Source organism: Oculina patagonica, chromosome 12 (assembly GCF_052425735.1).
Source record: "Oculina patagonica isolate OP01 chromosome 12, crgOcupat, whole genome shotgun sequence".
NCBI lineage: Eukaryota > Metazoa > Cnidaria > Anthozoa > Scleractinia > Oculinidae > Oculina > Oculina patagonica.
Genome location: NC_135769.1, coordinates 3,229,131 through 3,252,054, shown reverse-complemented (window position 1 = coordinate 3,252,054; position 22,924 = coordinate 3,229,131). Strand labels below are relative to the sequence as shown.

Below are 22,924 nucleotides of genomic sequence, written 5' to 3'. Positions count from 1 at the left end.
AAGAAAGTTGTGTTAGTTCGGTGTCTTCTCTGAATGAATTTTCCCCTCACAAAACTTGAGTTTGCTACCTTATTCAAGCCAGCACTCGCAGCAAAAATGTATACCCAAATCAGCCCTCAACTCTTCTCCGCAATCTTTCGTTCGAAGGCATTTAAAAGCAAGTTACAAATTGAAGCCATTTAGACAGAAATTCATACGTCACCTGATTGCTTTGATCAGCACATGATGCAAGAAGGGTAATTCTTTGTGTCTGTAAATATTCCTCAAACATTTAAATTAATTTATCGATCAAATTTAGCCAGAGATGACTTAGAGATTTCGAAAATATCTGCCAAGCGTTTGTGGCGAATTTCTCTAGCTCAGTCTGAGTCAACGAAAACTAAGAAATAAGAAGAAAGAAAGCAAATGGAAGAGGCGAAAAAGTCACAAATAATTGTCGCGGCGAAGTTAGGCCGGCAATTTAGTATATATAGGGCTATTTATTTATTTGTAGCCATTGCGAAAAAAAATTACAATGAGTTCCTAATTTTGTTTTAACAAATACCCTCTGAGAACAACTAGAATGAAAAAAATAACCTGAACTCTCCTAAATTTGCCACGTCGCAAGATGTCATAAGCACAGGTCATGTTGCCTCGCGGGCACAGTACACTCTGAAGGCCAGAAAAAGTAGTGCCTAACCACAGGTTACCATTTTTCTCATCGTTGTGTCACAGGTCACTATCTTCTGTTTGAGGCGTCTATAGGCAGTGCAATGACCCACTCCTAGCTGAAAAATGCAATTCGAGCAAAATTTATTATCATACAAATAAGTTAAAAAGAAAAGACTTTAGATAACTTGAAGTAAACCTTAATAAAACACGAAATGTTGGACAGAATCTCTTAATTGTGGCTAATTTTAGAAAATACCTTAAATTGCTCTAGAGAATTTTAATTGTGTTCAGCGTCCAAACCAGCCACGAGTGACGTCACGAGTCATAATGTTAAATCGCGGTAAATGAAATTGAATTGACTTTCTTGTGCCCTGAATAGGCACCAAAAGTTAAATTTACATAAAACTACCCTGTAAAAAAGCCTTCTACAACATCTGAGCCAAGGCATCTTTTCGTGATTTACGATCGATTTCACTTCACCCAGGACAACTTTTTCACTGAATGCCAGCTTATATTCGTTCTCACGACTCCATACATCGCCTTGAAATTCTTCCTTTGGAGACAATTTGTAGTGCGAAGTCCGTAGGACGAAGAATTATTCGGGATGGAAGGGCGCACGGTACTTCAAGTAAGCAAAGTATTATTTCGTCATCAAAACTGAGGGCGTCAGAGGTCAATATTTCTATCTGCTGGACACAATATGATGATCTACTTGAGGTAAAAGAGGAGAAAATTCTTTGAATTCTTTGTTAGACCACGTGTAGGGGCGATTAAGGCAGCGTGCTGTCGAGGTATAGGTGAATAAATAAAAACAGGGCATCCAAAATTTAGGCCAATTTATGGTTCATTTTGAAAATCTTATTTGCTTTCCTGAATTTGTAGGAATTCTTGAGTAAAAGACTCAAATCTGAAAGAAAAAAGAATTTTGTGAGATTTTATAGCCAATATATTAATTTCCTATCTTGAGCGATGTTACAGATAACGAAGAATTGTCTATGACACATGCATGTGTAAGGATAAGTTAAAGATACCAGAAAGCTAATTCTAAGTTACAATATATTTTATCAATATGACACGTTAATAACACACGAGTACAGTTATCTAGATCTTATATACGTGCAACTATATCAGGCAACAAATCAGTATTTCTTGACGGATATTTGACTCCTCCTTGACTGTTTCGTACAAGGACCCACTTCAGCAAACCGTTTGGTCGTTTCGAAGCGTGACATACTTCTTGAAAACATTTAAACAATGATGAACTAGAACATAACTGTTATTTCTCGGAGTGGGAATTTCATTTATGCACGACATGTTATTTGGCGCGGAAAGAGACGATAAAAAGTGTAATTCACATCATCGATTCACATATTTGCATCGTTGACTTGGTGTACGATCTTGTTGGGTAAACAATATTAAATTCAGACATGAGGTTTACTTTTCGAAAATATAACTTGTAATGTTAAATTCCTACATAATATTGTTTTTGGATGCTTGTGAATAACTCAAGCATTTCCGCTTGATATTTCTACCAGTGTTCTTATCTTATCGTAAAACCCACTATTAGAAGATATATAGTGATGCACCTTCAAGGCACTTGTTTAAGTTTTTTTTAAAAGTAGAGTCTTTGTTTGACACATCCCCCCCCCCCCCCCCTGGCGAAACCTATTTCACTCATCCCCAGATTTATAGTCGCCTCCTTCACTGATCGGCATTATGATTTGAAAAAGTAATCTTTCAGTTTTGTCAATTGCAGTGGGGGGAAACTGGTGCATAGGGAGTACTGACATACTGAAACTTTTTATGACGATGTCTAAGCTCCACTATATAGTGTTCCCAGAGATAGTCAGCTCTTGGGTATAGTTACCCCACGGGTACTGCAGATAACTAAGTGGTCGTGTAATAACGGTAGTAATTATTTTACGATAAAGTACAGGGCCCAGTTATTTAAAGGGCGGATAACGCTATCCGCTGGATAAATCGCTTTCCAGTGGATAGCATAGCGTTTATCCACTGGATAGCGACTAATCCGGTGTATTGCGTTACCCGCCCTGAATAAATCAACCTCTGTGTAATCAATTTAAGTAGGAACTTGTGTTACTGGCGAAGTGTCAAATGACTTTCATGTTATTGGCTGATAAAGCAGTAATAAAAGCATACAGCCGCCGTTGTACCATTCCATTAATTCGAGTAATCCCTGCGGTAAAGAACACAGATACAGTTTGGGTAAGTTGAAAGTATGAGTTTTTGGCTTATACTCGATCAGTTCACTAGGAATGCAATTTCAAAAGAAGAATTTTATTTCAGCAGTGTTATTGGCTATAAGATGGTAAATCACAGCATTTGTTTTACTGAATAGTAACATTAAAATTGTGCCTCGAATTAGCAAGAGATTTTGGAAATTCGAATACAATCCAGAAAGAAAGAAATTTAATAACTATTATAAAAGTCTTACACACAAATTCACTAGCTTTCTGTCTTAGCAAACATATTTTGCACTAAAGCCTAGAGAAATTGATTTCAAAAGACTCATTTTCTCGCTTCGTGAAGCCATATCGGTGTGTCTCTATCAAAAAATCTTTAGTGCACATATATTGCGCATGATCAGCCCTATTCAGTTTCGTGCCAGAAAGCATGCGTTATGATTTTAGGGAATCCTGTGGTTCTTGTCGGTCTTTAGCTCGCCATATTTTAAGCACCTGTTTTATTGTACTGTGTTAAACCTTTTTCTTATTCTTATCTTTTCTTATCATTATTTTGCGTTTTAGTTCCAATTTTTTTTCTCCATTGATTTTATGGTTGTTTCTTTCCGTTACAAGCTTGATATCAGTATTATACTTAAAAATACTGGACTTCGAGACAATATTTATACAGTTATCTACAAGATCATTCCGGTTTTAATCGACACACTTGAACTGCCCAAGAGATCAATATGCAGTGGTGTTTTTTTAGCTGGTTAATGCAGCAAAATGCACGAAATTATATTCATATTAGTGAAGGCGAATAACTGAAATATTTCGCCATGGATTTAACAAGATTTTTTTTCACACTTTTTCATGTACATATTTCTTTGTCTGGCTTCTCTCTTATAACCCTTATCATGCTGTTAGATTGTTTGTTTTGTCCGTTAGGCAAATATATATCAAAATCAAAAGCAGTTTTTTAAGTTATTAACCTCAAACGGTTCGCGCAAAAACATCTCTGCGGGTGAGAAAGCGTAGTTGATTCGCACTTGATGGCGCGTAAATCGCTCGCGTATGTGCCCAGGTAACTGGCCGCAGCTATGACGAAAAAACACCGAGGAAAACGGCTAAAATGGAGCTAAAATTCTGTCTGAAAATCGCTTCTTTCCAGGACACTGACCGTATTCGAAAATTATCCAGCTTTCGTTTGTGCCTTCAAGGCACTTGTTTAAGTGTTTTGAAAGTAAATAGCTAAGTTGTCGTGCAATATCCGTAGTAATTGAAATTGACTTTTACACTTAAGGGGTACCACAACTGATTAAATCAACTTTTGTGAAATCAATTTAAGTAAGCACTTGTGTTACTGGCGGAGTGTCAAATGACTTTCATGTTATTGGCTGATAAAGCGGTAATAAAAGCATACAGCCGCCGTTGTACCATCCATTAATTCGAGTACGCACTGCTGCGATAAAGAACCAGATACAGTTTGGGTAAGTTGAAAGTATAAGTTTTTGGCTTATATTCCATCAGTTCACTAGAAATTTAATTTCAAACGAAGAATTTTATTTTAGCAGTGTTATTGGCTATAAGATGGTAAACCACAGCATTTGTTTTACTAAATAGTTACATTAAAATTGTGCCTCGAAATAGCAAGAGATTTCGGAAATGCAAATACCATCCAGAAAGAAAGAAAATTAATAACAATTATAAAAGTGTTACACACAAATTCACTAGCTTTCAGTCTTAGCAAACATATTTGGCACTAAAGTCTTGAGGAATTAATTTAAAAAGACTCATTTTCTCGCTTCGTGAAGCCATGTGGGTATGTCTCTTATCAAAAAATCTGTAGTGCACATATATCGCGCATGGCCAGCCCTATTCAGTTTCGTGCCAGAAAACATGCGTTATGATTTAGGGAATCCTGTGGTTCTTGTCGGTCTTTAGCTCGCCATTTTTTTAGCATCTGTTTTATTGTACTGTTTTAAACCTTTTTGTACCATCCATTAATTCGAGTACGCACTGCGGCGATACAGAACACAGATAAAGTTTGGTTAAGTTGAAAGTATGGGTTTTTGCCTTATACTCGATCGGTTCACTAGGAATGTAATTGGAAAAGAAAAATTTTATTTCAGCAGTGTTATTGGCTATGAGATGGTAAACCACAGCATTTTTTTTACTGAACAGTAACATTAAAATTGTGCTTCGAATTAGCAAGAGATTTTGAAAATGCAAATACAATCCAGAAAACATAGATTCTATACAATTATAAAAGTGTTACATACAAATTCACTAGCTATAGCTTTCAATCTTAGCAAACATATTTTGCACTAAAGCCTTGAGGAATTAATTTTTTTAACTCATTTTCTCGCTTCGTGAAAGCATATCATGATATGGGTGTGTCTCTACTCAAAAAATCGTTATACACATATATCGCGCATGACCAGCCCTATTCAGTTTCGTGCCAGAAAACATGCGTTATGATTTTAGGGAATCCTGTGGTTCTTGTCGGTCTTTAGCTCGCCATGTATTTAACATCTGTTTTTTTTTTATCTTTTAATAAACCCTTTTTTATCAATCATTATTTTGCGTTTTAGTTCCAATTATTTTTTCTCTGTTGATTTTATGGTTGTTTCAGTTCTTTCCGTGACAAGCTTGATATCAGTATTACACTTATAAATACTGGCCTTCGAGACAATTTCTATACAGTTATCTACAAGATCATTCCGGTTTTAATCGACACACTTGAACTGCCCAAGAGATCAATATGCAGTGGTGTTTTTTTAGCTGGCTAATGCAGCAAAATGCACGAAATTATATTCATATTAGTGAAGGCGAATAACTGAAATATTTCGCCATCGATTTAACAAGATTTATACTTCACACTTTTTCATGTACATATTTCTTTGTCCGTTGTTTCTCTCTTATAACCCTTATCATGCTGTTAGATTGTTTGTTTTGTCCGTTAGGCAAATATATATCAAAATCAAAAGCAGTTTTTTAAGTTATTAACCTCAAACGGTTCGCGCAAAAACATCTCTGCGGGTGTGGGAGTGTAGTTGATTCGCACTTGATGGCGCGTAAATCGCTTGCGTATGTGCCAAGTTAACTGGCCGCAGCTGTGACGAAAAAAAAACGAGGAAACGGCCAAAATGGAGCTAAAATTCTGTCTGAAAATCGCTTTTTTTCAGAACACTGACAGGTGACTTTATTCAAAAAAATATCCAGCTTTCGTTTGTGCCTTCAAGGCACTTGTTTAAGTGTTTTGAAAGTAAAGTCTTTGTTTGACCCCCCCCCCCCCCCCCCCCCCCTCCCTGGCAAAACCCATATCACTCAGTCGCCCCCGTCACTGATTGGCATTATGCTTTAAAAAAGTCATATTTTTTGTCAATTGCAGTGGGAAAAAATAATGCATAGAGAGTACTGACATACTGAAACTTTTTATGACGGTGTTAAGCTCCACTATATAGTGCTGCCAGAGATAGTCAGCTTTTGGGTATAGTTGCCCCACGGGTACTGCAGATAGCTAAGTTGTCGTGGAATATCTGTAGTAATTGGAATTGACTTTTACACTTAAGGGGTACCACAACTGATTAAATCAACTTTTGTGAAATCAATTTAAGTAAGCACTTGTGTTACTGGCGGAGTGTAACATTAAAATTGTGCCTCGAATTAGCAAGAGATTTTGGAAATGCAAATACAATCCAGAAAGAAAGAAATTTAATAACTATTATAAAAGTCTTACACACAAATTCACTAGCTTTCTGTCTTAGCAAACATATTTGGCACTAAAGCCTTGAGGAATTAATTTAAAAAGACTCATTTTCTCGCTTCGTGAAGCCATATGGGTGTGTCTCTTATCAAAAAATCTGTAGTGCACATATATCGCGCATGACCAGCCCTAAAGTATTCAGTTTCGTGCCAGAAAACATGCGTTATGATTTTAGTGAATTCTGTGGTTCTTGTCGGTCTTTGGCTCGCAATTAATTTAGCTTCTGTTTTTTGTATTGTTTCCGTCATTTCTTTCCATGACAAGTATTATACTTAAAAATACTGGACTTCGAGACAATATTTATACAGTTATCTACAAGATCATTTCAGTTTTAATCGACACACTTGAACTGCCCAAGAGATCAATACAGTCAACTCTCCATATAGCGGACACGCTCGGGGCGTCGTTAAGTGTCCGCTATAGCGAGAGTCCGTAATAGCGGGAGTCATTTCCAGTCAAACTTCTTTCGCCGGGGATCTGGATTTTGTCCGTAATAGCGAGTGTCCGCAATAGCGGGGTGTCCGCAAGGCGAGAGTTGACTGTATGCAGCACTTGGTGTTTTTCCAGCTGGCTAGTGAAACAAAATGCACGAACTTGTATTCATATTAGTGAGGTCGAATAACTAAATATTTCGCCATATATTTAACAAGATTTATGCTTAGCACGTTTTCATGTACATATATTAGGCTGATATATCGGATCATGTTTTCTGTAGGTAGTGTCGGTCGGCACTCGGTTGGCACTATCGGTCGGCACTCGGTCGGTACTCGGTCGGGACTCGGTCGGTCACTATTGTTGTCGGCTTTACTCGTCGCAGTTCGTGCATACTCTTTGAATAAATACATATATAATGATTTCAAGGATCCTACGCGACCTTAAATTCGAGACTTTGCAAGGCGAGTTTATACTATATTTTCAATGAACCTGAGACTTTCTTAGCCTTGCAAAAATAATCAACACTTCGAGATGGTGTCCGGAATAAATTCGAGCTGGCAATACCCCTGAAATTGCAATAAAATTCTGCAACACGTATTTTTTGTGAGGTACCATTAGCCACCGGTATCCTTTTATAACTACCGTAATGATTCATTCCAGTAAGGGCCCCCTTATTTGAAGGTCCCGTCATTTTCCATTGTGGAATGGAAGGTATTTTACGTCTAATTTGCAGGATATGCAAAATAGGAGTATAGTATATCGTTTGTAAGCTCAGTTTCATGGGTCGTAGACTTTCGTTTTTAATTCCACTGACCAGTGCATGACTAACCTTGATGAAGATTTGAAATTCTTGTCCAAATGTTTCATCATTTCTGCTTATACGCAAAGAGACACATCAGATGCTGTTAATACTAAAATTCTGTGCATGAATCACATAACATTATTTTATGCCCATTCAATTCATTCACCTAATGCAAATATTTGTAGTCTCAAAGAGACCTTTGATTCTAAAATAGGCGCTCCTGTTCGAACATTTAAAGCGCTTCGTATATGCCGATATCGATAAGTGTACTTTACAATATGTTCTCATCTTTCAATATGGGTGCCTATATCGGCGAGATTAGTTTAGTTTTTAATTAAGAATGAATTGTTTTGTGAGATAAGAGCCCATTGAAATCCATTAAAGCAGTTATCCAAGTTCGTTTTTAAGGTATTGTGCTTTTTTCCCTTCTCTCCAGAACAGAACCGAGTGTAGAGATGTTGGCCAAATTCATTATCATCGCCATCACTGTGGAAGTACTCTTATCCCAGAATGAAGCCATGGCCAGCTGTGTGGCCTGTCCTCAATGGGTGAAGCTCAACAAGTCTCCAGTTTGCTTCGGAGCCCGAGGGGACCAGTACGGAAATTTTACTTCCTTTAATCGAAACATCTTCGTGAGCTCGTTCATGTTCGTGCACCGCTCGGGAACAGTATCGTGTGCTAAAAGCAGTAAAAACAATTTCAGCTACTGGGGGTGTAATCCGGCGTCGGTTAGCCTTGGTGCCATCCTAACAGACCAGCAAAACAAGATTCTGGCTCCAGCTGCCTCAAAAGTCAACAATGGCGGATGGTACAATCTGGCAGGCTACACCGCCTCTTCGTCTATCCTCGTGTTCTGTGCTCCCAAGAAACCTCACTGTGTCTTCGCTAATAGCGAGCTGCGCCTGTGGTATGGAGAGGACTTACGTGGTCACACCGAAGGCGACAACGCTGGTAAAACGTGCGCAGACGTGTATGGTCTTTTGGTTTAAACCAGCAACCGACACAAAACAAGGTGGTCTTGTAAAAAAACCTCGAACAATGTAGTAAAATAATACTGTTGAGCGACTTAACGTGACTGTAGTCATTTGAACGAAGACAATAAAATAACACGAGGTGAAAAAATTGTACTACTCCATTGCCTTTTCTAAAACTGCTTCCACCTCACAAATATACTTCCGGAATTCTTTCTATGTTCTTCGATCTCCTCACCATTTCTTCTTTTGAATTGGCGAGGCCCTTTGGTTTGATTTCGAGTTGTTTTGTGAGCCCACGTTCCTTACCCCACTGCATATGCACAAACGAGGCCATAGAATACACCAATCTAGGAGACATTGAGGTTTTACAGTAATCTTTCAACCTACGTTTTATTGAGTCCCATTACAATCGGGCAAAAAACGTATTTGCTTTAAAATAATTATTGAGCTTAATGAACATTAACTTATTAAGACAACGGATTTCCTTTCTGCTTACAATTCGGCAATGCACATTTGTTTCCCTTTCGTTACCTGTCGAGATGAATGATTGAAGCGACACTTAAAATATGTTGCACTATAATCAAAATTTTTCTACAAAAAATGCACGTCGACACCCAGGATAGAACCCGGATCCTCTGGCATGCGTACGAGCATCTTCGTCCCTTTTATATGGGAATTGGGAATTCCCCCGGCCCCCTTCTCTCCCGCCCTGTGCACCCCCCCCCCCCGGGAGGCCAAAAGACATTCGTTTGGGCGATGATTTGTGGTTTTGAATATTCAGAAAGTAATGGTGTGAAGACAACAAGTCATATGAGACACATTTCTTTGACGAAACTTACCGTAAAATACGGATGAGTTATTACCATTTCGAATGTTTGCCTCGGTCTATGAATTAAATCGACTAGAAATATCAGCCGGACTTATTTTCCCGCGTGCAGTTGTAGTAAGAGCAAGATTCCTTCAAAAATACAACAGTGGGCTTTGTCGTTTGTCGCTGCGCGCACTATCTTCGCAATAGCCTGGGAGCAAAGTATCTTAGGGGTGGTGTTGGCAAAAAGAGGCCCGTTCAGTCGCGAGACTAGACTGTCCACAGCCTCAGCTCTCTATTGCTGTTTTCAACGCAAAAAAGCGACAGAATCGTCGAGCGCGAACAGCGGGGGAGGGGGCGCCTCCCGTTTTGCGCTGAGGTCAGTTCTTTCGCCGTTCTTTCCCCCGCTCATCGATCGAAAAAATAAGAAAAAAATACAAGGCTATGAACAGTCTATCACAAAACACAATTTTATTATCTCACTGAATTTGAAAAAACAATTAACATAGTCACTTATGAGAATATCTACTGAACATATATCTAAAAGATAGATTCCTTTCATGTCCTTAACACTCCTCAGCGTCTCAAAGGGGTTTAGGGCTCCAGGGCTCCGGGCTAAAACATGCAGGGCTCCAGGGCTCCAAGACGAAAATGTCAGGGTGAGTGCATCAAGCAGGTTAAAAAAATGCTGATCTGCTTGATGCAACCTTCTGTTTATATAAACTGGGGGCAGACAAGGCCTGCCATTGTTGGAGTGTGATGTTAAAACGTGAGCGAACGGCTACATCAATCGCGGAATTCAAGAAGTATCTGATCTTAAATCATGCTTTTTAAGTCGTGAATGCAAAGAATGACTTATTGCGGTCTGCTGGAAAAAATCTATTAAATTTGTGTAAACTCCCTTGGTAACCTGGCAATTTTATATTAAGTTTAAATTAAGTTCAAAATGGCGGATGAACGTGCACAAGGGCTGGTTTCCCGACTTGTAAAGCGAACTTGTGGATGTACATCAGGAGAATACGAATATTTTTTTCCTTTCTGGAAGGAATTTTTCTAGTGAGGCCAGTGTTCGAATCCACATTTACACACAATGCAACGGAAAGGATGGCCAAGGAAGCAAGAAACTTGCTCGCCGATCAGTAGCTTATTTTGAAAGTCCGCGGATATGAAATTATCTTTCATTGAAATGCAATCAAATAGTTGGTAAGTAATAAATCACCCTAAATAAGGCTGTATTTTCCGCTACAAATTAGTCTCACTCAGCAAGATTAAACTGATGCGTTTCGAAACAATTAGAGACATCTATAGTTGGCTTGCTTTGTCTTTCGGTCGATCATTCATTTGCACGTTCGTCAAGTTTTTGTATCTAGTAATATTTTCTATTCGTTGTCACACTTTCGTTAACGAAGTTCCCAAGTACATCTATCTCGTGACTTAAACTTAAATCAAAATTTCCTCTGGCATTCGTAGCTCATAATTTAGGTAGCAAGCCTTATGTGAATGATAAATTTGCTCTGTTTTTGAAAGGCAAAACTACATTTGTAAACACAGTATTATGCATCAGTCCCTTACAATTATTTTTTCTTCATACACATGGTCTGTCAAAAAAGGGACATATTAGTTCAACTGTGGTAATTGTAGTTCTCCAGGGGTGTATCATTGCACTCAGGTAATTTTTTGCTTTGTCAACATCCACTGAGTGCTATGGGGTAGACATTCAAAGAAATTTAATTCAAAGGGTGAGAGTACTATTGTTAGCGGCTATTAATTTTAGCGATTTTTTCTGAGCAAGATTTAGCGACTATTTAATATAGGGATTTTCCAAAAACTTCAAAAAATAGTAATATCGTGTAAACCAGCTTTTACTGGCCGGTGATGAACATATGGCTAAGATGAAAATAAATGTTCAGTAAAAGAAAAAAACTACCGTATCTTGACATTGAATGAACATAAATTGCATTGCCTAAAAGAACAAAGTTACCAGTATCCATTTTTGTGTTTCATTAGGGTGGGAAGTGGGTACCGGGGAGGTACTTGAAATTTGACCAAGACAAGTTTTAGCAAGTACTAAATTTAGCGATTTTCGCCCAACTCACTAAAATCGCTAAAATGTAATAGCCACTAATATAACAATAGTAACCTTAAGGTCGATTTCTGTACATGTCCTATGCCTACCCCCCCCCCCCCAAATAAATTCATGCAGTTATCTCAGCCGAAAAGGAACCAGTGGTTGCATGCCATGCTGATAAATAACAAATTGCTTACACTTAGATGGTTTGTTGTATGTGTTGTGCTACAGATTTATTTTAACAAGGCACATAGAATTTTGAATTAATTTACAGATTCGCCAATACAATATCCTGCAATACAGCACATCACTGAACTCTGCATGAGGCTAGGCTGTCAAGAGGTGTGGGCTGGAATGAACATCCTGCAGTAACTTGTATGAAACACATGATCAGAAAAAGAATTTTATTTCAAATTTACTCTCATTTCACAAACAGTGAATATTGCTCTCTATAAATTGACTTTTAGCAGACCAGTTGTACAGCTTGAAAAATAAAATATTTGGAAGTTATTGTTATTGACTGCTGAAAAACAAAGAGTAAAAGATAAACAAGCTTTAAGGTTCAGATCCTTTAATCCAACATGGCCACCAAATCTATGCAGGATGGCTGGCAATGTATAGAGATTATTTAAAAACGAATTAATAAGGCTGATTAAAATGCATTGATGATTTTTGTGGAATGTAAAGGGGTAAAGACTTTTTGGTTGCAAGTAAAGATACCAGAAAAGGAAATAAGCAGCAGTTTTCATTTGTTACATGTATCAGGCCTCTAAATTGATAATAAATTATGTTGACTTTACTGTTTTCTGCCAATTTCAATTCTTAGAAGTCACATGTATGAGGCATCTGTTAGTTTCTTTTAATTATTTGCCTTCTGTCACAGTGTCTGCCATTCTTTAACAGAGAAAAATGTATGTCGAATAATACCACTGTCCTGTATAAAATGGCTGAGTTACCTGGTTATTAATTAAAGAACCCTTTAGCAAATGTGAAACAGCTTGGTGAAAAAAAATTCCCTAGCTTCTTTCCATTACCAGCTTCGCAGCATCTTAAGGTACCTCATATCTTGTTACCACTATACGTGTCTCTCTCAGGGGTTATTTATCACTTACCAGCTAGAATTTTAAACATGACTCAACTATGACGTACGTTTAACAGATTTCATAGACAATTACAAAAATTGTCGTTTGTCAGCAGACATTTAAAATTTATTACTCCGGCTGGAGGCCAGGAGTAGTAAAATGGGCTTGATTTCTTTGTAGTCACAAATCTGCAAAATTGCGCAATCGAGTGACGTAATCCCATTGTGCTTTGCGTACCATCTGCTTGACCTCGACAGGGAAAAGTCGCCATTGCAAGTGAAGTCCTTGATGCGGAGTCTTTTGTTCCACGGAACGGATTACAAACTTTCAAGGTCTTGTTTGTTATGCTAAACACGTAAACTTCACTTAACACTGGTAGTGTTAAGAAATCCATCTTTCTTTCGGGGCCGCGAAGACTGTGTCGCGACGCAGTGTGTTTTGAATACAAATCATGGACTTGATCAAGGACTTTCTGCGGCATCTCGAGACTTTAGAAAGCAAATGTTATGTATATTATTGCTTTGAATTTTAGATGGCATTTTTAGAAGGATCAGTAAAAGTAGTCAAGTAAAAAATTATAATGCAAAAGCCGTCCGCTGCAGTACAAGAAATGCTTTTGCGTGAATAAATTTAATTAAGCGTGCAAGTGTTGTTTCACGAGTTTTAAAATTGACGCTTTTGAGACCTTTTGAATACATTTCGTTGCTTCATCTTCTATGAAAATTAATCTGAAATAATGTTTCTTTCAAGTTTCTTTCATTTGTCTATCTTTAGTTCGGTATGTTAGGTTTTGAAGGGTCATCGATCTTTGTTTTCGAGACAGACGCGGTGTTATCTGATCATCTTTCAACGGCGACCAGACTTTGGTTTTGTGTTTTATAAAAGATTTAAAAAATTACTCCAGTACTCCAGAAAAATGCAAACAAGTAATTTCATTAATAGTTAAGTAAATGAAGAAAGTATTACCAATTCAGTTTTTTGAAGGAACCATGTAGTTTCAGAGTTGTGTAAACAATATTCTAGTCTCCTTCGCAGCCACTATCTGGTGGTCACGCAACGCTTCCGTGATTCATAAATAACTCCCGTAAAACGCTTTTGTGCACCAAGAAGTACCACATTGAGATGGTTTCATATTTTGACAAGTCTTCATTAGCGAGTCCTTACTACAGCGGAACGAAATCCCGGTTTAAGACGTTTAACGATTCCCCGATATAACGATATGGTTTCGCCAGTCCCTTGGTACATCATTTATATATCGGGGTTCCACAGTATTGTCTAAGTTTACTGGTCATTTTGTTTATTTGTTTGCATTTAAGTCTTTACACTGTATACGTCTATATACACACGTCTATATTCCTAGTTTTATCTAGGCAGCTTTTCTTTATTCTTTATAGGGAAGATATTTGTTTACAAACATTGTCTTTGTTATTTAAATGTTCGATAAATGTCCAACAAGTTAAACAAAAGAACTCTTTTTTTCACTAGCCAATAGGTCTCTGGTTGGCACATTAAAAACAATAGGTGTATTTTATGTTTTATTTTAGCCTCTTATACCCGGGAGTTCCGATACGTACCCAATCCCCTCCCTAATCCTCCACCCCTATGTCACTTCCAGGGCCGGAGTGAACGCTCTGCTAGCGTCTTGTTTTGGCTAATTCTGGGCTATCAGTTTATAATATACCACATTCACGACTTTGCTCATAGAGCCTTTGATTTAAGAGGTGGCTACAAGTTTTGGCGTAATGAAATTTAGTACTACGATCGCAATTCACAGACACACAAAGGGACCGCAGTTTCCGAATGGGAGAATCTTCTTGTGTTATACGCAGGACGAATGGCTCATTTACAAACAAACAAAATGCAGTCATAAAACAAGAAAAAAATGCAATCTGGGATAGCAAATGATCAAATTTCAAAACGCTGCGCTCTGGGATCCGCAGAAAATTTCTTTGGGCTCCGGGCTTCACAGCCAAAAAAGGATCAGGTCTCTAGTCAGTAAAACGATCGGGCTCCGTGCTCCAAAGCAAAAATCTCAGGGCTCCAGGGCTCCAGGGACCCCCCCCCCCCCCCCCCTCCTTTGAGACCCCGACTCCTCGTTCGCTCGAAAATTCGCCCGAAAATTCACGATCGATATCGGAAAAACAAATGAGAAACGGAAACGTAACGACATATATTTAAATTCCACAACTGGAGAAAAATAGTTAAAATTCAGAAACTCTCATAAGCAACAAGACTTCAAGTACCGGTACTTCTATAGCTATTAAATAATAAACGGGATGTGGACCGAACTAAGCAAACCTATGTAAACCTATGGCGACTCAACTTCGGCGAGGTTTTAATACAGCGTATACCTTCATTCCTTTTAGAATCTTTGGTGTGCCTCACAATCATCGACACAGACAAACCGAAGGCATCCGTGTTCAACTAATTTACCTTATGATCACATTTACGATGACGGCAAAGCTTTGGAGAAACAGAGAGGCAAGAAAAACTGAATAAGGATTACATATTCGATCCTGGTCGTTACCCGTTTGAACTGCGTAAAATTTTTAACGACACTAGATTATTCTTTTTCTTACTGCATAATCTTAACTGAAATAAAATCAGTATAGATCATCCCACGGATGTTAAAGTCTGTCTATTTACCCGGCCGCCCGGCGTTGTGTTGGTTGGAGTCGCTTTTCCCGCACAATCTGTTTCCGTCTCAAACGTTTCTGACCGTTCAAGGGGAAAATTGTAAATACAACTACACGATTCCCACTACTTCTACATCACACTTGTCAATATTTTGCGACCATGTCTCCGGTTTTTTCGGAACTGCGAATATTTAATTTTCGAATTTATTTTGCGTTTTGTTTGCCCACACTTTTTAAAATTTCAGAATTGACTGCTGAGCTAATTTATTTCATACAAACCGTTTGTTTTTTTCTACCGTTGCTTATTTTAACGAAGGTTTCATTTTCAGTCGTAAGTCCGCCGCAAGTGACCTGTCGCGAAAACTTAATTTTTTGAAATTACTGTTTAGCGCATATTATCCGCATGAATAGCTTTACTCATTACATATCACGACGGTTTACCCTTGCAATTTCAACTAGTTTATTTTGCATTCTTTTCGCGAAATTCTAAACCTCGTGAAAATAAAAAAAGAAATGCGGTAGTTGTATAATTGAGAGCTTTGGCTACCTGTCAAAGGCCTCATAACACAGATTTAAATGTGTAATCATTCATTTCGCATCAGTATGAATAGAGATGAAAGCAAAAGTAAATATTTATGGGACTTTTCAGTAACAGCATGTAAATTGTGTCAATTCAAAACTTAATACTAAGCTTTCGATATCAACAGTGTTATTTTAAGTGAAATCAGTGTCTATCGTAATTAGTGCAGAAAACATAGGTTCTGAAGTCTTTCTTTTCCTTAACGAAGACATAGTGCGGAAAGGAAATTTTTTACCCCTCTTTGATTATCAAATATGTGAGATTAAAGGTATGCAGTACAACCAATCAATTTATGTACTCTGCGTCAGAGTTTCTAGACGAATTTATAAGTCAGTATCGAAAACAGTCAATGTTACTGCTTCTTCCTGTTGACTTAGTTCTTTGTCTTCGATGAAAAAATGTCACTGTGTTAGGCTGCATTCATAATGTATGCTACAGGGGGGCACAGGATTTTTTTTTCAGCGGCTCGTTTTTTATATCCCCCCCCCCCAAGGTCCATACAAATTTTTAAAATCTCCCCATGCAATCAGCCGAAAAATAAATACCCCCCCCCTCCTCCCTCACAAGAAATATCAAAATTAATATCTGTATAATAGTACACTACCTTATTATAGGAATATAACGAAGCATTTTAACAACGCAAACAAAATTTACGCGTTATAAAATTAACGCGAATTCAAGAAAGGTTCTGGTTAAATCCTTATAGTAAAAAAGTTAACATCAATAAAATTAACGCGAATTTTTGAAATTCGCGTTAATAACATGTATCGTTTATTTTCTATAATAAGGTATATATGTTTGAGATTTCAGGAGACATGTTTAATAACAACATCAAGAGAGTTTTGACAGTTTATGTCATACATATGCTGCATATGCCTGTCAGTCTCAGTAGCGCAAATTAGGTATACAGCTGTAGATAGCCTGCCAGCTTGTGTACGAGTACTACCAGGAGTATTGACAGGAACCTCCGTTTCACTGTCACTCTCGTCGACAAAAGCAACAAACTCATCATCATCATCACTCTCACTATCACACTCATTCACGGATTCATTTCCGCTGTTGCCATCTTCTTCACCCTAATTTTCCGGCCGTTCAGCATCATTCCTCTCAAGTGCGAATGTGCCATTATTCTCCTTATCTTATCATTTTTCTTCCCAAGGAGAGAAAGTTTATGACGGTCTATATATTTGTTAAGTTCTTCGACGTATAGCTTGTTCATATTTTCAAACGTGGACGCGATAGTTTTCCAGTCATATTGTTCGTATCCTTTCATTGAACATTTAAGTGCACATTTGTTGTTCAATTTCATAAAACTAAACTGCACTGAATTACATTGTTTTCTTTTGCATTCATTGATTCAATAAAGTTGCACTGCTTAGACTGAGGTTGCATTACCGGTAAATGGTTCCATTTTAGATGTTTTACTTTCTATGCTGTATCGAAACATTACATCTACAGGCCAGGCACACTACTTGAAAACTTCAAATAGCTACTATAGTCTCTCAGAATAATAGAGGTACCCTTGTTGCTTACAATCCTTGAAAGAAGCTGCTGTACTGATCATTTCTTTTTTCACTTTTTTAAAACTATTACAAAAGCTAGACAGAATCTTACAAAAAATAAGCATCCCCCCAGTAAATATTTAACAATTTTCATATCCCCCCTTTTTTGGCTCTTAAAATTTGAGAACCCCCCTAAAATCCTCTGCCCCCCCCCCCCCCCCCCCTGTAGAATACATAATGAATGCAGCCTTATGATAAATTTCTCATGATTTTAATGTCGCGCCAGTTCTGTTTTCGTCTTTGTGATAAGTTAAAGATGTCCGTTTACAGACGAGAATTTTCGAGTTGGTTTTACATTGATGTGGCAAGACTGGATGAAAATCATAAGTTCACTTCTCAGTTTTTCATTCCTGGTTGCTGTTCACAAGAAGCATTTCGACCGAAGAAAACCTTCAGTGTAGCATTTAATCGAATTTTCTTTTCATTGCGAAAAGGTAGATTCTAACGACAAAGTACTAAACGGTTTTCGACGCTTTTTCTATCGGCGAATCTCGAGTTCGCGATTTTCGATCGTGCAATGAAATTTGGGACCTCTAAGTTCGAACAATTTCTTTTTAGCCTCAAATTGCAACTCAAAAATTCAGCCGAAAAATAAATTCACTCGTACGCTCAAAAGGCGCTCATAATCAAAAGCAAACACCAAATTTCTTCGCTAAAATAGTTTGTAATTCAGAGTACATAGCATCATTTTCAAATATCATAACTCCACGTCTTATAATTCTCTCATTTTTCTTTTGTCTCAGACGAAGCCAAGCGATATCACTATGTTTTTCAAGGTCCTTTTGATCTCCCTGATGGCCAGCGTGCTGTTGTTTAACGAAGCTTCAGCAAATACCTGTCCTCGCTGGGTGAAGCTCAACAAGTCTCCAGTTTGCTTCGGGGCCCGAGGGAACCAGTACGGAAAATTCACTACCTTCAATCGGAATATCTTCGTGAGCCAGTTCATGCTTGTGCACCGCACGGGAACGGTGTCTTGTGACAAAAAGCAGTACAGCTACTGGGGGTGTACTCCCAACCACTCAGACCTTGCTGTCGTCCTAACTGATCAGCAAAACAGGTTACTAGCTCCAGCTTCATTCAATGGCGGCGGATGGTACAATCTGGCAGGCTACACCTCCTCTTCGACTGTCCTCGTGTTCTGTGCTCCCAAGAAACCTCACTGTGTCTTCGCTAACAGCGAGCTGCGCCTGTGGTATGGAGTGGATTATCGTAACCGCAGCGAGAGCGACAACGCTGGTAAAGCATGCGCAGACGTGTATGGTCTTTTGGCTTAACCAACAACCGACACCAAGCTAAGCCTACCCGATAAGGCCGTAAACCTCGAACAGTCTTATAAAGTGGTGATTTTTAATAGAGACGCCATTATTGTAGTTACTTGATTGAAGCTAAAACGGCAATAAAGTTACTCGAGGTAAAGAAACTTGTGTTACTTCAGTGTCTTCTCCGAATAAATTTTCCCCTCACAAAAACTTAAATTTGCTACCCAAGTCAAGCCGTCCCGCAATTCATCTCCGCAATCTGTCGTTTGAAAGCATGAAGAGGCAAATTCAAATTGAAGACAATTCATACATCACATGATAACTTTGATCATGCCTGATACATGAAGGATATTTCTATGAAAATATTCCGCAAATATTGACATTATTCTATCGATCAAATTTAGGCTGAGATGACGTAGAAACATGAAGGATATATCTGCCAAGCGTACGTGGCGAATTTCGCTATTAAGGAAGAAAGGAATTTTTTTTTCCGCGAGCAGAGAATAGAGTCAAAAAAATTAAAAAATAAAAAGAGAGAAAGAAAATGGATGAAGTGACAAGGTCGTAAAAATTACTTATTACGGCACAAAAGGAAGTACTTCCTCCCCAGTTGAACGCAATTTATTCGTTGTTTTTTTTTTAAAATTCGACAAAACAGTGATCTAGAGCGAGACAATTTTACCATGAATTCCTAATTTTGTCAAATACACTTTGAGAAACACTACAAGAATGAAGAAATAACCTGAGCTCTACGAAACTGCCACGTCGCATGACGTCATAAGGCTATCTGCAAACCGGAAGTTGAAAATTTTGTTCTTCCACTAAGAACGATCGGAATGCAAAAAATGTGTCAATCACGACAGTTTGTTGTAACACCGGAAGAGAAAAATCCTTTCTCCAAGAACGATAAGAATGCGAATCAAAAGCCCTCTGGGCTTAGTGTCTTGTGACTCTTTTCAGAGTTTAATTTATCAGTTGAAAATAGATCGCTTTTCACGTCTATTTATTGCTTGTAAAGATATCGAAAATTAAAAAGCGTGCATCTAACATAAACATTTAGACTCCTCACCCCTAAAATTTAAACTAAAACTAAAGCTACTTTTGTCGCTCGATAAAAGTTGTGACATTCACAACACGATATACGAAACTCTTGATTCACTTGTCAATTCAGAAACCTTTGTCGTGAATGCTTGCGCTGAACTTCACGATTTCACAGCTAAAGATAAAAACAAAGGTTTATTCCAACTACAAAAGGTTCTCACGCGAAAGGCTTAAAATCCAACTAAAAAATATATATAAGATTTGGGACCTGAAAGACAACAACACCGAATTTTCGATCAAGTGGTCCATTGTCACGAGAGCAAGCGCTTATAGGGGAAACCCGTCACGCTGCAATTTGTGTCTGACGGAGAAGCTCTGCATACTATCAGCTGACAGATCCACCTTCTTGAACAAAAGATCTGAGCTTGTTACCAAGTGCAGGAACGAAAACAAGTACTACACGGCCAATCAGAGACAGGATCGTTCCAACCGTCCTCCATGAACGTAGTTTAAATTGTATTTCACCAAATCTAACGACACAGTCTGATGATCGCTTCGTGCGTGAAACTCTGAGTAACTGTCCACGAAGTTTCTATCTTTAATTATTGTATAAGATTACATGCTTAAAGTTTTGAAATCGATGCCTTAATACATTCCGATCACAATCACGGTAATTAAGCGTCCATTTTGATTCATACTAATTGATCGTTGCTATTTCTGTCAGGCGGATAATGTTTATACTTATTATTGTCACGCGACTTGTTTCCGACACCTTATCAAAAGCGATTTTTCCAAGCAGCCGAAAGTAGGCTTGACTTAAATTCAAAGTACACTCCAGCATGTAGCCGTTGAACAGTTATAGGACTCCGATAACAGCACAAAAAGAATACAGACACACACAGATTCATAAGCATTTATCTGTCACAGATAATTCTCAAATATCTTAAAAAGGTCAACAAAGTCACAGATTCTCCTTTGTTGTTTTGTGTCTGTTACTGATAAGAACGTTTTCAGCCTCACGTTTCAATAAACTCACGCACACTACCAAGCAAAGTTTCATGATTGACCTTTCGCGTGTGTCTTCGAGTAATACTCAAATTGAAGACACACAAGGAAAATAATGTCCACGGGATCAGTTATTTTGAACTAGTTTAATCAGCACAAATTCTAACTTGCCTAAGCTAGCTAGTCAACTGAAGTAAAGGCACACATGTGGTTCGACTACTACGGATTACATCTTTGAAATAGGATCTAATCAAAAATGGAAACGGCAAAAAAAGGTTTTCCTGACATATTGTCGGTCGACATACCTACAGTTCTGTAAGGCGCAATCCTGTTTAAGACATGCTTTTCCCCTATTGCTGTACCAAAATCATAAAACACATTGTTCTCAAGAAACGGTAGCTATTATCAGATTGACTAATATGACTAGAATGGTGGGAATCTCGTGTGATTGCTTTTATCACTAAGAAAAACAAACAAAAAGCTTAAAAATAAACGCAACTGTCAGTGTAAACAGCATCTGCAGACCTCTCAAGTCTCACGATTTTGTCTTGAGACTCACGGTTTTCACTTCAATCTCACGACGAGAAACAGAAATCTCACGAAAAAACAGAGTAACAAGTCATTTGATTAGCGCCTGGTTTAAGGACTCTTTTAGTTATTTTTGTCCGTCAGTTGATCAATCTCCCAGTTTTTACTGAAATCTTCAGATTTTTTTACCTCAATCTCTAGATTTCCAGTGCTTTGAGGTTGAGAAGTCTGCATCTGTTTTGTTTAAATCTGATGATCGCATTTTTCGGCATTTACTAAAAAAAGAAAATTTTGACATGGCGGGAAAAATATTGACATGGCGGGAAAAATATTGACATGGCGGGAAAATTCCGCGGCCTCAGAAAGCAAATACGCATGAAATGCACCTTGTCCCCTGTAGTATTATCTTGTGTCGTCATGACTACGTCATGACGTCACAAGACAAAAATGAGTCAATCTCTCAACAGTTTGTCTCATAAGATCTACGCTTCTGTCACATGGAAGATTGCAAACATTACAATTTGTAGACGTTGTTTTATAGGTGCTGCTTTTGAGAAAATTTGCTGTGATTATATTACAGATAAAACAACGGCAAAGCGAATGATTCCAGCAACGGTTATTCTCGAGGAATTCGTTATAACACTGACAACATAGCGAGTTTATCAACCGAGGAAAATCACATCTCAATTCACACCACGTGCTCGACTACACTTCACAATCAACTGTCAATCAAAAAACAACTCTGACTGGTTCGCGGCCGGTTCGCGGCAATTATTAAAGCGTGACGCGTTGCTCGGAATAATTGTCTTTAATTTTGCCCAGTGATTTTTCATTAATCGCGCCACGTTTACAAAAGGACAACATAGCGAGTTTACCGACTGAGAAAAAACACATCTCAGTTCACAACGAGTGCTCGATTACACTCCACAAAACTGTGTAATCAAAAAAATAGATTGGTTCGCTGGAATAGGAAATGAACATTCCTTGCGTGACGCGTTACTCGGAATTCCATTGTCTTTTGTCCATTTTATCATTTATTTATCGACACTGCCATCTAACATTACGCACTCTTGTACCAGTCAGTACCTTTCAGTTCTAAGTGCGTCAAGGCCCGCACTTTCTAACCTGTCATATCCAACTTCAAATAAAAATTGAAATGCATTCCATCTAGACAATCATTTACTGCAAGTTCCCCAGTCGCACAATACAGTCAAAGCTCTCTTAACGGACACTCTCGTAAGCGGACAGCTCTACTTACGGCCGCCTTGATTGAAAACCCGTTTTAACTCCCATACAAACTCTGTATTTTTACATTCTCATAAGCGGACATTCCCGAAGACGGCCGCGGACACTTTCAGAGATTTCGACTTAGACTTTTTCTTTGTTTTTGTACTCCCGTAAGCGGACACGACAAAGAAAATGCTACTAACAACCTCTGTATCTTGTTTTTATCAATCAACTTCACATCGTCCTTCATCACAATGATTTTACCGTAATTAACAGTACCATATTCCCGGGGGGGGGTACTCAAAAAAGTTTTA

General features: G+C 38.2%; 2 protein-coding genes across 2 annotated transcripts; both read left to right on the top strand.

Moving 5' to 3' along the window:
• The first annotated feature begins 4,238 nt into the window (after window positions 1-4,238).
• Window positions 4,239-8,975, top strand: LOC144632454 (uncharacterized). The gene is made up of 2 exons (XM_078491109.1): window positions 4,239-4,324; window positions 8,277-8,975. The coding sequence occupies exon 2, from the start codon at window positions 8,296-8,298 to the stop codon at window positions 8,827-8,829; it is 534 nt and encodes a 177-aa protein (XP_078347235.1). The 5' UTR covers window positions 4,239-4,324; window positions 8,277-8,295; the 3' UTR covers window positions 8,830-8,975.
• An 8,825-nt stretch (window positions 8,976-17,800) lies between these two features.
• On the top strand, window positions 17,801-19,002 carry LOC144631875 (uncharacterized). Its single transcript, XM_078490461.1, has 2 exons — window positions 17,801-17,984; window positions 18,294-19,002. The coding sequence occupies exon 2, from the start codon at window positions 18,315-18,317 to the stop codon at window positions 18,822-18,824; it is 510 nt and encodes a 169-aa protein (XP_078346587.1). The 5' UTR covers window positions 17,801-17,984; window positions 18,294-18,314; the 3' UTR covers window positions 18,825-19,002.
• Window positions 19,003-22,924: the final 3,922 nt, after the last annotated feature.

What these genes read in the sequence shown, in the direction of transcription:
- LOC144631875 (XM_078490461.1), top strand. Translation starts at nt 18,315, where the DNA reads ATGTTTTTCAAGGTCCTTTTGATCTCCCTGATGGCCAGCGTGCTGTTG.
- LOC144632454 (XM_078491109.1), top strand. Translation starts at nt 8,296, where the DNA reads ATGTTGGCCAAATTCATTATCATCGCCATCACTGTGGAAGTACTCTTA.